Raw genomic sequence first — 14112 nt, forward strand, 5'->3', positions numbered from 1 at the left:
CAGTGCACCCCTTGACATTCCAACAGTGAGAGAGATACGGGGGTGTCATCTCACCTGGTTTTGGCTGTGTGGCATAGCGAAGGACAGTAGGGGAGCAGTGCGGCTGTCCACAATATTTGTTTAGCTGTTCCCGGTGTCAGCGATGTCTTCATTTACCCCAATGTTTTGCAAAATGTTTTGCCAGGCCACTGCTAACACTGGGACACTGAAATATGAAGGATTATTTTTCTTGTCTTTGGCCTAGCATTTCTGAAAACCACAGTTTACCCTAGAAGGACACTCCATCAAAGACGTCCTTGCAATTGTAAAGAAAGCGATACGGAAAATTTAAGAGGATTTTCTGTTTCATGAAGTTTCACAAAATTCAGCCTCATAGTTTTTGGATGATCTTGCTCCCAAAAGGACAAACAAACACCACTGAAAACAATATGTTGTTATTCAGGGATTTATTTTTATACCCATTAACTTGTAAGAATGCAATGTAAAAAGCCCACAATGCTTCTTCCAGATACAAAGAACTTCTTTCCAAAGTGCATACCAAGAAGAAATTATTTAAAACAGTAAAGCTGAAATAGCCACATGATACATGACAGTTTGATGTAATTGAGACATGATTTTCAGGTCACTTACTCCTAGCTTAAAGCACTGTGAGCCATGGTATATACAAGCAAGTAGCATTTCAAAATGACCATGCTGTAATTGTCTGCCTCTGCCAGCCAGTCGAGTTACAGTCTACATTTTAATTCAATTCAGTTTAGTTCAATTTTATTTATACAGCAATGAATCACAACAACAGGCACCTCAAGGCACTTTATATAGTAAGTTAGACCCTATAATAATATGACAGAGAAAACCCCAACAATCATATGAGCCCCTGTGAGCAAGCGCTTTGGCAACAGTGGGACAGAAGAAACCTCCGGCAGAACCAGGCTCAGGGAGTGGCGCAGCTGCTTGTGGTGAGGGGAGGAAAACCTCACAATCTTCCCCTCTGTTCCTAAATTATGGCTGTCAACAATTGTAAGAAAAGTAAAGCAAAACTTTTATCACTTCCTACTTGAATCCTAATCCACATTTGCGTGAACTTTTATCAGAATTAGCAAAAGATGTTTGTGATATGGCCAAATTCTGTTCTCACCATCCTGATGAATTACATTTGTGTCTGTTTATTTTATATTTTATTTCACTTTACCCTTCTTTTTTGATAAGCACCACTACAAAATCTTGTTATACTGTATCAAGCCAGTGTATCATAAGCATAATGCAAGAGACAGGTGCCAACAAATATATATTTCTTTTATCACCATATAAATCTTGCCTATCGCTTCCTTCACATTGGAAAACAGTGAGTATACCTACACAGTAGAATGTTGGTTTAGCTCTATGTTATGTATCGTCATTAAGGCATTCAGTTCTGTCATGGCACTTTCCCAATATTAGCATAAATCACTTGGTTGAGCTAATTTTCATATAATTGATGCTTGTCATGGTATAACACTGATTTTTATTTTTATGACACAGCTTTTCGTATAAGATCTCTCTGCCAGCCCCCTCCCCCCAAATTGTAGGCATGAGCCCTACCAAGTTCCTCATCTTGTCACACTGAGCTTTCACTCTGAAAGCTGAGCAGACACAGAAAGGCACTGACGTGCGAAAGCCCGATTTTATACCCAACACCATACCCCTAAGTGACCCCCACGAAGGCGCTGTCCAGGTTTAATGCCAACTGACTTTTAATTCGCCTTTGCATGTATTGATCTATTTATTTATTTACTTCCAACTCGTTTCCTCTTCTCGCCTTCTTCCTTCGCTCTCATCTCATCTGCTCCAGGTCCAAGCACCCAGGGATCTCTCTCCCGGTTTAATAATTCATGAATGTTCGGGCTGCTGCCGTAATCCTGACTGACACTAAAAGTCTGTCTAGATTTAGTGTCATGAAAATTTCATCCGCAAATGTACATTCGAGCTCTGTCTTTCGCCTACTTCTCCTCTCTTCCAATGGACCACTCTTGCTTTTACTGTCTCTCTACTGTCTCTCTTTCTGCTGGCAAGTTTGCAAAACTAGCCTCATTCTCTCACTCACATGCACACTTGTAGGAGCATAAACATATACCGGGATGCACAAAGTGACTGGTAACACACAAACAAACAAAAAGTCAGCCAGAGAAAGCGCACACACTGACAGGCCACTCTGCTCCATCTTGATGGGGCTATTTACTGCGTTACATCTGGACTCATTTGTTCACCTCGCTAGCAGCTGAGGAGAGGCGTGGGCCCCACGAGTACAAAGTGACTTAGAACCTTGAGTGGATATTTCAGTGTCAACATTCCCAGTGGAAATCAACATCCTAACTGTCGGTGTCATGTTTAAGCCAGTGAGCGACACTGAAACACAATCCTATCATGCCTGACTCATAAATTACCAGCCCTGTCTGTTCACCAGCATACACTGACAAAGCTTGATGTGATACAGGGAATTTTTAATATCACACTCTTGGTTTTAAATACCTTCTATCATAACAAGCTGGGTCCTGCATTGCGTCCCGAAATCATTTATATTTAGCTGTATTCCTTCTCTATCGCTTCAAAAAGGGTCGATTCTGTGTTATTCTCCAAGGCAGCAGGTTAGAGTCACAGTTTCTGTTTATTTTTGGAGGTTTTGAGAAGGCATTTTAGCTTTTACTTTAGTCACGGTAGAAGTGGAGCATAATTTTTGCATGAAATACATCAGAGTTACCATATTAGGATGTTCAGTGGTGTCTTTCAACAAAAAATATATTGTTTGAGGGATTAAAAGTTAAACTAAGACTAGCACATATACTGAAGGATAATATATTGGTTTGCTGGACACTAGAAAGAATGCAGGTTAAAAGACCTTCACACTGACTTTACTTTTCAACCCTGGAGACTGGCCATTCTTTATACACAATCTATGGCTGACATAAGAACCCAGCAAAATCCTTAAGAACAGGACCAGCAGGGCAACAATCACTCACTCAGGCAGGTTAGAAATAAATCTCATTCCTGGATAGTTAACCTTAAGAAAAACTAAACTGAGCTTCAAAATTATGATCCAAACTGCAAAAACTGCTCACCAACATGAATATTTTTCATCTCAAACTCAACCCAAATGTTGTGTTTCAGTTTATTTATGCAGGTCTATCTACTTGATTTTTAAATTACTATGATAAGATGGAGAGCACATACATAACACAGGCTTGTATTTTGTAATGTTTCACATTTTGCCTTCACCTCAGAATAAGGCATTTAGCCAAAGCCAGATAAATGTATGTATGCATGTATGTATTAGATTACGTTTGACTTATCTGAATTTTCATTCCCTGCACTCCAGCAGCTGAGTAAGTCATCATAACCAAAAGACACAATGACAGTAACGAATGAATAAAAGTAGGCCTCATATTGTATAATACTTCCCCTTAAAATGGAGATGAAATGCTGATTGCTGAAGCTGCAAGTATTCTGTTTAAATTGTATAAGGAGGTATAATTATAATAAGGCCTTATACAGTTATAGTGCCAGCACAGTCTGGTGGACGTGTCAGCACTAGGAATTATTGAACTGCGATTGTGTGGAGTGGCCTTTGTACTTTAGTGTTGTGCAAACGTCTTGAGCCACACTTTGAAGCATCTACAAAAATAAATGAAAATACAGTATAAAAGGAAAAAGTATTGTTTTTTTGGTCAAATCTAACAAGCTTAAAAGTCAATCATTTGGTTTGACCACCTTTATTCTTGAACTCTTAGGCAAGCTTTCTTGGAATTTCGATAAGTACTTCTTGAAGGACATCCCAAAGCCTCTCCCTTGAAAGTTGTCTGCATTTTGTTGTCTGTAAAGATAAACCCAATAAAGTTGAGGGCTATGCTCTGGGGAGGCCAATCCATGACTGATAAGGGTTCTGTATCAGGTCTTTTCTTAATCACATGACTTTCAGATACTGCCTATCCACAAAAGTTTTTTAGACATGACACTTCTTCCTAATTTTTAAGGACACACTACACATCAGTCTGAGATATGTCAAGTCTGTACAAAAAAAACACTATGTTATGCCACTTGGACTGTGTTACCATTGTCATTTTGTATAGATCCAACTAAAGAAATGGGAACAAATTATATGTTTTTCCCCAACAGACTGCCTGTTTTGTGTAGTCACAACACTGGTTCATCCCTCGAGTTAGGCGCCTTTGTTTGTATGGTTGAATGATTTATAGCTTGGTGTTAAGGGGTTCCAAAAAAAAAAAAAAAAAAAAAAAAAACATCCGTCAGGTACAATCACTGGACTGAAAATTAGTGAAAAAGCTCAAGAGCGTTTTTTTTAAATTACAAGAAAGTCTGGCTCTTTGGAAGAAAAATATGAAGATATGACAGGGTGCTCAAGACTTTTACCCAGTATTGCAACATGAGGTGCTGTTAACTGTACGGATAGACTGCCAAAGGATTCTGTGGTCACAGTTTTTTATTAGGCATTTAGACTGATGTTAGAAAGAGATACTTGCTAAGTAGTACTATTTAAGGCAGCCATGCTGTCTAAGTACACTCTAGCAATACATGATGACTAAGCACCCCCCTCTCTTATAATCGCTTCTAGCTCCAAAATAAAGTCATCTTCTGGATTCAGCATGGTGATGGCAAAAATGCTCAAAAACGGAAGTCCACATGACACTGACATTACAGCGGTTCTGTCCATCTTTTCAGGATTTGTGCCAAGGTCACCAGAATTTCCACAGACTACCCACATAGCAGACAGGTCTGGCCCGGTTCTGGTATCAAGCCGGCATTGCTGGCTGACTTCTGGCATGGTAAGTGGTATGTCATTCAGATATGGGCCATGCCTGGCATAGATGGCACTATTTATATGATGGCATGCCACATCTGGCCCAATTGTGGTTTGGTGTATGTGGCCCAGGCTCATAGAAAACAGGTCTTCCCTGGATCGGCATCAAGCTGGCACTTCTGAGTGACTGGTGTCATGGCAGAGTGTATGTCAACCAGATGTGGGCCAGGTCCGGCAATGATGGTGCTATTTATTTTCCTATTTTAGTTAGAAGACCCAAATGCCATGTTGGAATACTATACTGCTATGGTAGCCAATGTTTCAAATGCAGGTTTGACAGGTTTGTGAGTGTACACATTATCCAAACCAAGTGATGGTTTACTCATGTTTGCCAGCGGGTAGCTGTAGCTCAGGAGGCTATCATGTTCCGGCACATGTTGTTATTACATGGCTTGATTAAGGTACACATTAGGCTGACATCAGGGCCAGCACAGGGCCAGCAGTGTGTCTGCAACTCGCCTTGTGCTGGCCCATGTGTGGGCCACCTCTGGCAAACCAGATCCGGGCCACCAAAGGGCCGATAGTCTTTGCGGTATGCGGGCCATGTGTAAGCCCATTGTGTGGGCCAGATCTGGGCCATACCAATTTTGCTATGTGGGTACTTGTGCCTGAAATGCATCAGTAAGCAAACAAACAAAACTTAGTTTTACGATTAAGTGTTTCACCTAATTACAGTTATATACTAGGGGAATTTTAAATAAAGTCTACAAAATCAAAGAAAATATGTTTAAAGTCACCATGTCTGTCAAACACAATATGAGCAATATTACTTTTCTTTATTGTGCCGGTAGGATTTGGCATGTACCCAGTTCTTGTGGAGCTATACACTCTCCTACACACCCTTCCTCTTTGGCACAGACCAAACCAGGGAAAAGTGTTTGAGAAAAAAAGAAGTCTTCAAGGAGGCAGTGTGTTGAAAAATCCTGTCCATTCCTGGAGGGAGGGAAAATCCTTCACAAAAGTACATAGTCACACACACAGTGCCTCAAACCAGCTATTTGAACGAGAGATGAGATTAAAAAAACCTCAACACGGTTGTTATAATTTATGACTGAGCTTTTACACTGTTCGCCCGGAGCTATTTTTATATTTCACAGAAGAATCAACTCTTTCCTCTTTTTCCAATGAAAATATACTTGATGGTTTTAGAGTAATCAGCTGATAAGATGCCGGGAGCTTAGCCCCTTGTGGTATCAGTTAATTCTCTCTTTTTACTAAGAAAGAGTTTGAGCCCACGGACGAGTCGATAAACTTTCTGTGCTCATCAACAGCCATTCATCGCCGGTTAAGTGTCAACTATTGCTGCAATATTAATAGCCCTCTTATCAGAGAGACAGGAAGGGCCCTTTAATTGGCTGCCAGTGTAATTTTGCTTCGTAACACTCGCCAGAATGAACAAGAAAAAAAAATAACAGAAGAGCAGAAAAGATGGACAGATAACCCTGCCATGACAGTAATGTTTGTAATTACCACCCACCTCTGCATCAATTGCTTCTATCTTTCTCTCCACCTGATGCCTACCCCCCATCCTCCCCAATCTCACATGCTTCAAGAGGGATAAGTCAACCTGAAGAGTGCAGTAACCAGCGTGGAAAAGCACCACTCACACTGACACTCACACAGAATATGGTACCAAGGAGGGAAAATGTTCTGAAGAGTCTCTCCTCTAAACCCCATTTCCCATTCCTCCTCTTTTTACTAATGTCCTCACTTTCTTCCAGAGTGATTTTTGCCAACACTCTGGATGAAAAGAAGAAAAAAAAAAAAAGCACAAGGCACCTCTACAGTGTCTTCTCACCACTTACACCCTTGTAAGCCGTATGCACTCTCTAGCAGCTGTAAAATATGCATGGCAACATATATTTGCTCGTTGGTTGGGTTTCCAGGGTTTCTTTGATGCACATTACAATTGCACCATGTGACACCTATAAAAACATAAAAAGAAAGAGGAAAAAAAACACCCCCACCCTTTATCTACCCTTCACCTTTTTAGCCTTGCTGAAGGACAATTGAATGGAAGGCATTATATCACCAGTCTGACTGTTTGATTTTATTGGCACTTATTAAAAAGCACATGAACTTTAGCAGCGTTGAGGTTAGCATGGTCTCCCTTGTGTCCTTTCCAAGTTTGCTCCCAGACTCTCACTTGTCACTTTCATTTTTATATCATGTATATATAGACTGTGTAATTCCATTTTTTTTCCTTATTTACATGATTTCTGAGATCTTCAAAAAGCACATTAAAATTTTATCAGGCTACTAAAAATGTGACTAGGACCTCCGCATTTATACCACATGACCTGCATTCCATTGGGAAAAGCTCATGCTTCTTGCTGCTGGTTTCGTAACATCACTTATAACTGTAATGCTGAAGGCATCAAAAAGTAGTGGTTGAAATATGCCAAAGTGTTTTCCAGCAAAGCCATAGAGCAGATTTTTGGGTCTCATTCATGTATTGTTTTTGTTTTTCATTATTAGAATTTGAATGAATTCTCTATTTAAAATACATATTAGAGACGAGATAGGCAAGCAAAGGCCAAACAGGTTGTGAACATACTGATAACATAAATAGCATACAAACTCATCTGTCGCTTTCTTAGATACCCTTTGCTGGTGCCCCTTTTCCTTCAGAAGTGCCTTAATTCTGCAGGGATGTGCAGTGCCAACTAGTGCTGGGCGATATATCGATTTTTTAAAAAATATCGATATATTTTTATACAAGACATAAGCTGTGACAATATCGTTTATATCGATATAGTCTATGTTGCGTTATAATTACACTTGTGGAGCCGCTATTTTGCCTCTCTCTCGTCTGGGTTTGTTTGCCCCGCCTCTCACCCTCACTGAACACAAACCCCCTCCCCCATCGCTAAACCTCCAGTTGGCAACAAGATGGACACAGGAGCTAGCGAAGAGGAGCTCGTCGGAAAAAAGAAAACCAATGGCTCAATTATTTGGAGATGGTTCGGGTTCAAAGTGTCAGATGAGCAGCAGAATAATGTATTCTGTAGAGAATGTCGAAAAAGCGTCGCAACGAAAGGTTCGAGCACCACTAATCTTTACCACCATTTACAACTGCGCCATAAAGTGCAGTATGAAGAGTGTGTGAAATTGCGTGCTGTAGCCCAGACCGCAAAGTCTTCCGAGGTTCCTGCCGTGAAACAGACCACCTTACAACACTCATATACTCGTGCTGTGCCATATGATACAAAAAGTGAGAAGTGGGGGGAAATTACTAAAGCAGTGGCCTATCATATTGCTAAAGACATGGTCCCCATCTCAACTGTGGAACAAGAGGGCTTTATACAGCTGCTAAAAACTCTTGACCGAAGATACCAGTTACCTAGCCGGAAATACTTCACCAGAGAAGCACTGCCAAAAATGTATACTGATGTTAGACAGAGTCTCGCTGCCCAGCTCACCAAAGTGTCTCACTTCGCACTGACAACCGACATGTGGTCCAGCAGGACATGCGAGCCATATATGAGTGTGACTATACATTTCATGGAAGACTGGGAACTGAAAACTGCCTGTCTCCAGACCAGCTACTTTCCTCAAGACCACACCGGAGAGCATATAGCTGAAGCCCTGCAGGATGTGCTCAAAACCTGGAAGCTCAACCCGACGGGACTGGTTGCTATAACAACTGACAACGGGGCTAATATTGTCAAGGCGGTTCAACTGAACAAGTGGTCGAGGATCCAGTGTTTTGGTCACAGGCTTCATCTGGCCATTGGTAAGTGCAATACTGAATTTTTTGATTTGGAAAAAAAAACGCTAATAAATGAAAAGTGTATAGAGTCTCTTGTAGAGCTAAACATGCCTATGGACCACAAGACAAATATTTTTATAAGTCATAGCCAGCATATACATCTATCACTTAGAAATCGAAAGTTAGTTGAACAAATAAATAAACTATCCCTATTAAATCCAATAAACGTATTGGGGTGTATTTGTCTTTGTATTAGATTGAGTTGTGACACTAAATGAGGACCACAGCTGAGACAAGACAGGGATACATTTTTAAATACATAGTGAGATTAAAAGGTGTAAAAAAAACGAAAAAAAAACATGTTCTAATCATTTGGTGATCTGGTGATTTTACCAAGATAGTTTAACTAGAACCATTTCTAGGTTATACAATACACGACACATTTTGCAAATATTGTTAAGTCTTATGCATCACATTCTATACAACTGAGATGGATGTTAATTTGCCTTTGAGTGATTTGCATCTTAACATAACAATTAAAGTGATTTTAAAAGTTTGTATTTTGTGTGTCACAGGACATGCTATGGATGATGCCCGCATTACCCGGGCTATTTCTCTGTGTAAGAAAGTCGTCAGCAGCTTCTCCTACAGCTGGAGGAAGAGAAGAGAGCTGGCTGAAGTGCAAATACAGCTGGGTCTTCCAAGTCACCAGCTACTCACAGAGGCAACAACTCGCTGGGGATCAAGGCTTCTCATGATAGAGAGAGTTCTGGAGCAGGAAAGAGCACTTTCTAAAGTCCTCTCTGTCGACATGAAAACCAGACCTCTAGTCCCTACTTGGCAGGACATAGAGGTCCTGGAAGCAGTTCAGAAAGCTCTCAAACCCTGTCAGGACTTCACTGATGCACTTTCAGGAGAGAAGTATGTGACCCTGTCCTATGTCAGACCTGTGCTACACCTGTTTAACACTAGTCTCCTGGCACCTGGAAAGGAGGATAGTGAGCTGTGTAAATCCATCAAGACCCGCATTGTGGATTACCTCAACAATAAATATGCAGATCCATCCACCAGTGACCTGTTGGACATGGCTTCTTTTGTGGATCCACGGTTCAGGGCGAAATACATCCCTAGTGAGAAGATTAATGCACTAAAACATAAACTCATCTTGGAGGCAGAGTCTCTGCTCAGCTATCAGGGTACGTGTTTGTCTGAGCTGACTGATCCAGCCGTGCCTGAGTCTGCAGACCAAGAAGAAGCAGCAGTAGGACACACAGCTAAAAAAAAAGAGATCACTGGCAAGCTTCTTCCAGCACAGCACAGCCACCAACACTGGTTTCACAAAAAGGGAAGCAATCGAAAATGAATTTTCTAGCTACCTGTTGTCAGTTTGTGTAGAGAGTGATGCTGACCCTCTCAAATGGCGGAAGGAACATGAAGTTGCCTTTCCAGCACTGAGCCTCCTGGCCAAGAAATATCTTTGTGCGCCAGCTACCAGCTCCCCTTCTGAAAGGATTTTTAGTTGCAGTGGAAACATTGTAACCTGCCACAGGGCATCGTTGAAGCCTGATAATGTTGACAGATTAGTTTTCCTGGCACAAAATCTGTAAGCTGTACAGTTGTTGGCCTTGCTTGTTTGTGTTCTTTCTATATTGTTATTGTCATTGGAGATTTGCACAAAGACCCACTGACCAAAGAATGTAATTTTGTTAATTTCATTCAATCTGTTTACATGTTTGGTTTTTTGCACAAAGTACCAGATGATTGTTCAGCAATACACACAAAGAAGCACTTTAGAAAACTTTAATTCAATGTAAGCACTTTTTAAAGAGCAAGATGCCTTTGTTATTTTAGATCTGCATCTTTTTAGTTTACATTTTACATTTAGTTTACAATTTTTAGCTTTTTGTTATGTATGAAAAGAAAAAAAATGGAGCATTATTATTTAATAAATGCTGACAATTTATTTTTGACAATTTTTTCGTGTACATCTACAGTTGTATCTTAATAAAAGTTACATGTGTGACATCTGGGACAAGTACCTTTGACCAAGAACTCTCTTTTTGTTCTTACTTTATGGGATTAAAAAAATATCGAGATATATATCTTATATCGCCATCCAGCTAAAAAATATCGAGATATGAATTTTGGTCCATATCGCCCAGCTCTAGTGCCAACTGCACATCCCTGACGTGACTCTCTCATTCCACCACATACCAAAGATGCTACGTTGGATTGAGATCTGGTAACTGTGGAGGCCATTTGAGTGCAGATTAATCATTCTCATGTTCAAGAAACCAGTTTAAGATGAGCGTTGTGACTGTCACTGTCATCATAAAGGGATGGCCATGGTCTGCAACAATATTCAGGTTTTTTTAAGGGGTTCAAAGTGTGCCAAAAAAAATATCCCCCACATCAACAGCCAGCCAGAAAGGTTTCTATAAGGCAAATATATCCTGCCGTTTTAAAATTAACAATGCTCCAGATTTGAAATTGGTTGCAGTGGCTAACATTACAAAAATGCTTAAGTTAGCATGTTGTAATTAACATTATACCTCGCAGTAGCCTTACTAGACTACTCAGCAACCATCATAACCATTTTAGTCCTTGCATTTTTCCAACATTTTTCCAGTCTTCTGTAATTTTGCTGCGCTTGTGTGAATTGTAGCCTCAGTTTCCTGTTCTTAGCTGACAGCAGAGGCACCTGGTACGGTCTTCTGCTGCTGTAGCCAACTGCTTCAAGGTGAATTACTGTTACTTTATAAACCTGAAGAGTTTTGGCAATTCTCTCCTGACTTCTGACATCAAAAGGGCATTTCTACCCAGAGAACTGCCACTTACTAGATGTTTTCTTTTTGTCAGACCAAATCCTAGAGATGGATCACCAAAACAGAACAGTGCCACATTCAAAGTGACTTAAATCCCCTCTCTTTCTTATTCTGATGCTCTGTGTGAACGTCAGCACATCATCACACAATAAATGTGTATAACATTGACTTTAATACATTTATTGGCCTGATTCATTGGCTGTTATCATTAAATCCAATAGAAACCAAGAGAATACAAAATACATTTGTAATAAAGGTCATTTTTGACCAAAAAAATTATGTGTTAAAGACCTTAAGATGGGGTTTAATATGTTCTATGCTATTCCACATGAAAATTGTCTCAAAAAACTTTTTGAAAAGAGCACAAACTTTTTTTCCTATTTTATAATAAAAAATAAAATAATTTTATTTATTTATTTAAAAAGGTTAAATGCTTCCAGCCTCATTTTTTTTTTTTTACTTTAGCTAGACAGGAGCTTGCGAACCACGTGTGAAAAAAACGAGGGTAAGAACTCCCCATTTCCTTCTCCTACTAAGTGTTTATGTTTTATGTACAAGTCTTACAAGACATTTATTTCTGCTATGATTTACATAGGAAAGTGTGCCCTTTCACATTTTTCTCATGCAGCATAATTATAAGAATTATACATAAATCAAGTAAACATTATGTTGCAAGAGAAAAATGTGAAAGGAACCACACTCCTGTGTAAATCACAGTATGAGACATAAATCTTTGAGACATGCAGTATGTATAAAACATAAACACTGACTGCGAGCTTTGTTTCAGCTTCTTTTCCATATGGAAACTTTCAAAGTTATAAAACTGTAACAAACTTTAACATCACCGCAATAGTTAAATATTAATACAGCAAATGCTAGCAGACATTTCTGACTCTGAATGCAGCGTTACCGCTAACCAGTATCGGTTTCTTTTCTCCTTAAGATGTTACACTTTTGCTGGTTTCCTTTTGCATATCAGCTGTCGCACTTACACATGCACAATGACATGATTTGATTCTCTGTGATGAAGATACAATCAAACGCATAATCCTCATTCCGTTTCTGTGTGTATATGCGTCTGCGTGTATGTCTTTGAACAACCATGAAGAACTTATTGCCTAGAGGACAAAAAACTGAAACGTTTGAACATGGGTTCAAAACTGGAGTAGGTAAATTTAGTCTGGCGAACTATCCATGACCCTTGCAGTTTGATCAGAATGGTAACTAATGATATAGGGGGATGAAGAATTGCCTTTTATCTGTGCACTTCACATATAGCCTACAAGTGTCTGCTCGGAAATGCTGCTTGCAGTTTCAATGCAATTATAATGGCAGGAAGAAGCAGTGGAAAGATGGGGGATGGAAAAAAGAAGAAATACAGTCTAGCATGTAATGAAGTGATTGCATGTTTCAAATTACTTGTTGATGTCAAGTAACGTGTGTGTGATGGAGCAAAAAATGTATTAGAATTCAGTACCATGGGAAGAATCAGTGGGCACATGTGTGAACAAGGCGCTACACACAGGTACAACTGCTTATGGGTGGGAGACTGCTCAATGACTTGAGCTAATGTGTTCATTTCATTTCCGTGTTCCTGGTGCATTGATGGCATGTAGCCAAAAATTACACCCCGAGTATATGTGTTGTTTGGAGACACAATGACAGGCACACAGACACACACACTCCGGGTCTCTGGCCCCCATTTGTGCGAGATGATGCTCAGTGGGCAATCTCTGCAGACAGATGTCAGCGCCTTATTAAAGAGGATGCCCACCAGCCCCCGGGGCTGAGAGACAGCTATGAATAAATTTATTACACTAATGTAGCGACCCTAAAACTGTAAGTGACGCTCAAACGGTGATGCAGGCAATTGTTGTAATAGCCATTAAGGAAAGGTTGAATATATGCAGGAAAAATTGCTCGTGATACGTCTCCATTCTTCTCTCACTGGGCATCTTACCACACACGCTTGCACTGCGTCTGCTTTGTCCGCACGTCTCCGAAGGAAAACCTCAAATGGGGCCCATTTCCATGCCAGGATTGGGAACGCATGGCGGCAAAGGAGTTTCCACCACCTCCATCACCAGCTAACCACCTCAAACAGCCCCTTCTGCCATGTAGAAATGCTGGGCGGTAGGCTGGGCCACTCATCAGGGCTTGATTAGGGCTGTGAGTGGGCTGTTGGTCATGGACCGGCAGAAGGAAGTGGAAAGCCAATGGCTTCCAGACTAAAGAGTGGTAGCCATTCACTTTGCTTTTGTGGAAGTACCACCATTGAAGTCTGAATGTGACATCACCTAAACAAAGATGAAATGCTCTCCTTGAGGCAGAGGTTGTGGTGATGCCATTGCAGCCACATGTGAAAACGATATTGTGCACACATGCACGTGCCCACACAGCTATGCCCACATTTTTCCTCTGTTCTTTGATGCACACACATACCCAACGTTGCAACTGCAGTCGGCTTTGACAAAGAAGAGAAATATCTTTCATAAGATATAAATCAGCCACGATTTCCACTTCCAAAATCTCCTTTCATATTATTTCCATTTTCTTTGACACTTGACAAACTGAGTAATTCCTGATGACAGAATGATAACCATTAGATATAAGAGCCACTGAAGCTTAAGTGATGTCCTGATCGCTTTCGATTTTCTTTGCTCTAAACACAAACAAATCAACACCACACTTCTGACTTTGTCTCTTCGCCTCCCCACTTTCACAGA

At 40.4% G+C, this 14112-nt stretch overlaps 1 protein-coding gene across 1 annotated transcript; it reads left to right on the plus strand.

Moving 5' to 3' along the window:
- The first annotated feature begins 7563 nt into the window (after positions 1-7563).
- LOC147323672 (E3 SUMO-protein ligase ZBED1-like) lies at positions 7564-9924 on the plus strand. The gene is made up of 2 exons (XM_086304898.1): positions 7564-8585; positions 9137-9924. The coding sequence occupies exons 1-2, from the start codon at positions 7742-7744 to the stop codon at positions 9922-9924; spliced, it is 1632 nt and encodes a 543-aa protein (XP_086161024.1). The 5' UTR covers positions 7564-7741.
- The last annotated feature ends 4188 nt before the right edge of the window (positions 9925-14112 follow it).

Source organism: Aulonocara sp. 'chitande type north' Nkhata Bay, linkage group LG8, assembly GCF_057382095.1.
Source record: "Aulonocara sp. 'chitande type north' Nkhata Bay isolate Kocher_YH1m ecotype deep benthic linkage group LG8, A_spYH_male_GT1.1, whole genome shotgun sequence".
NCBI lineage: Eukaryota > Metazoa > Chordata > Actinopteri > Cichliformes > Cichlidae > Aulonocara > Aulonocara sp. 'chitande type north' Nkhata Bay.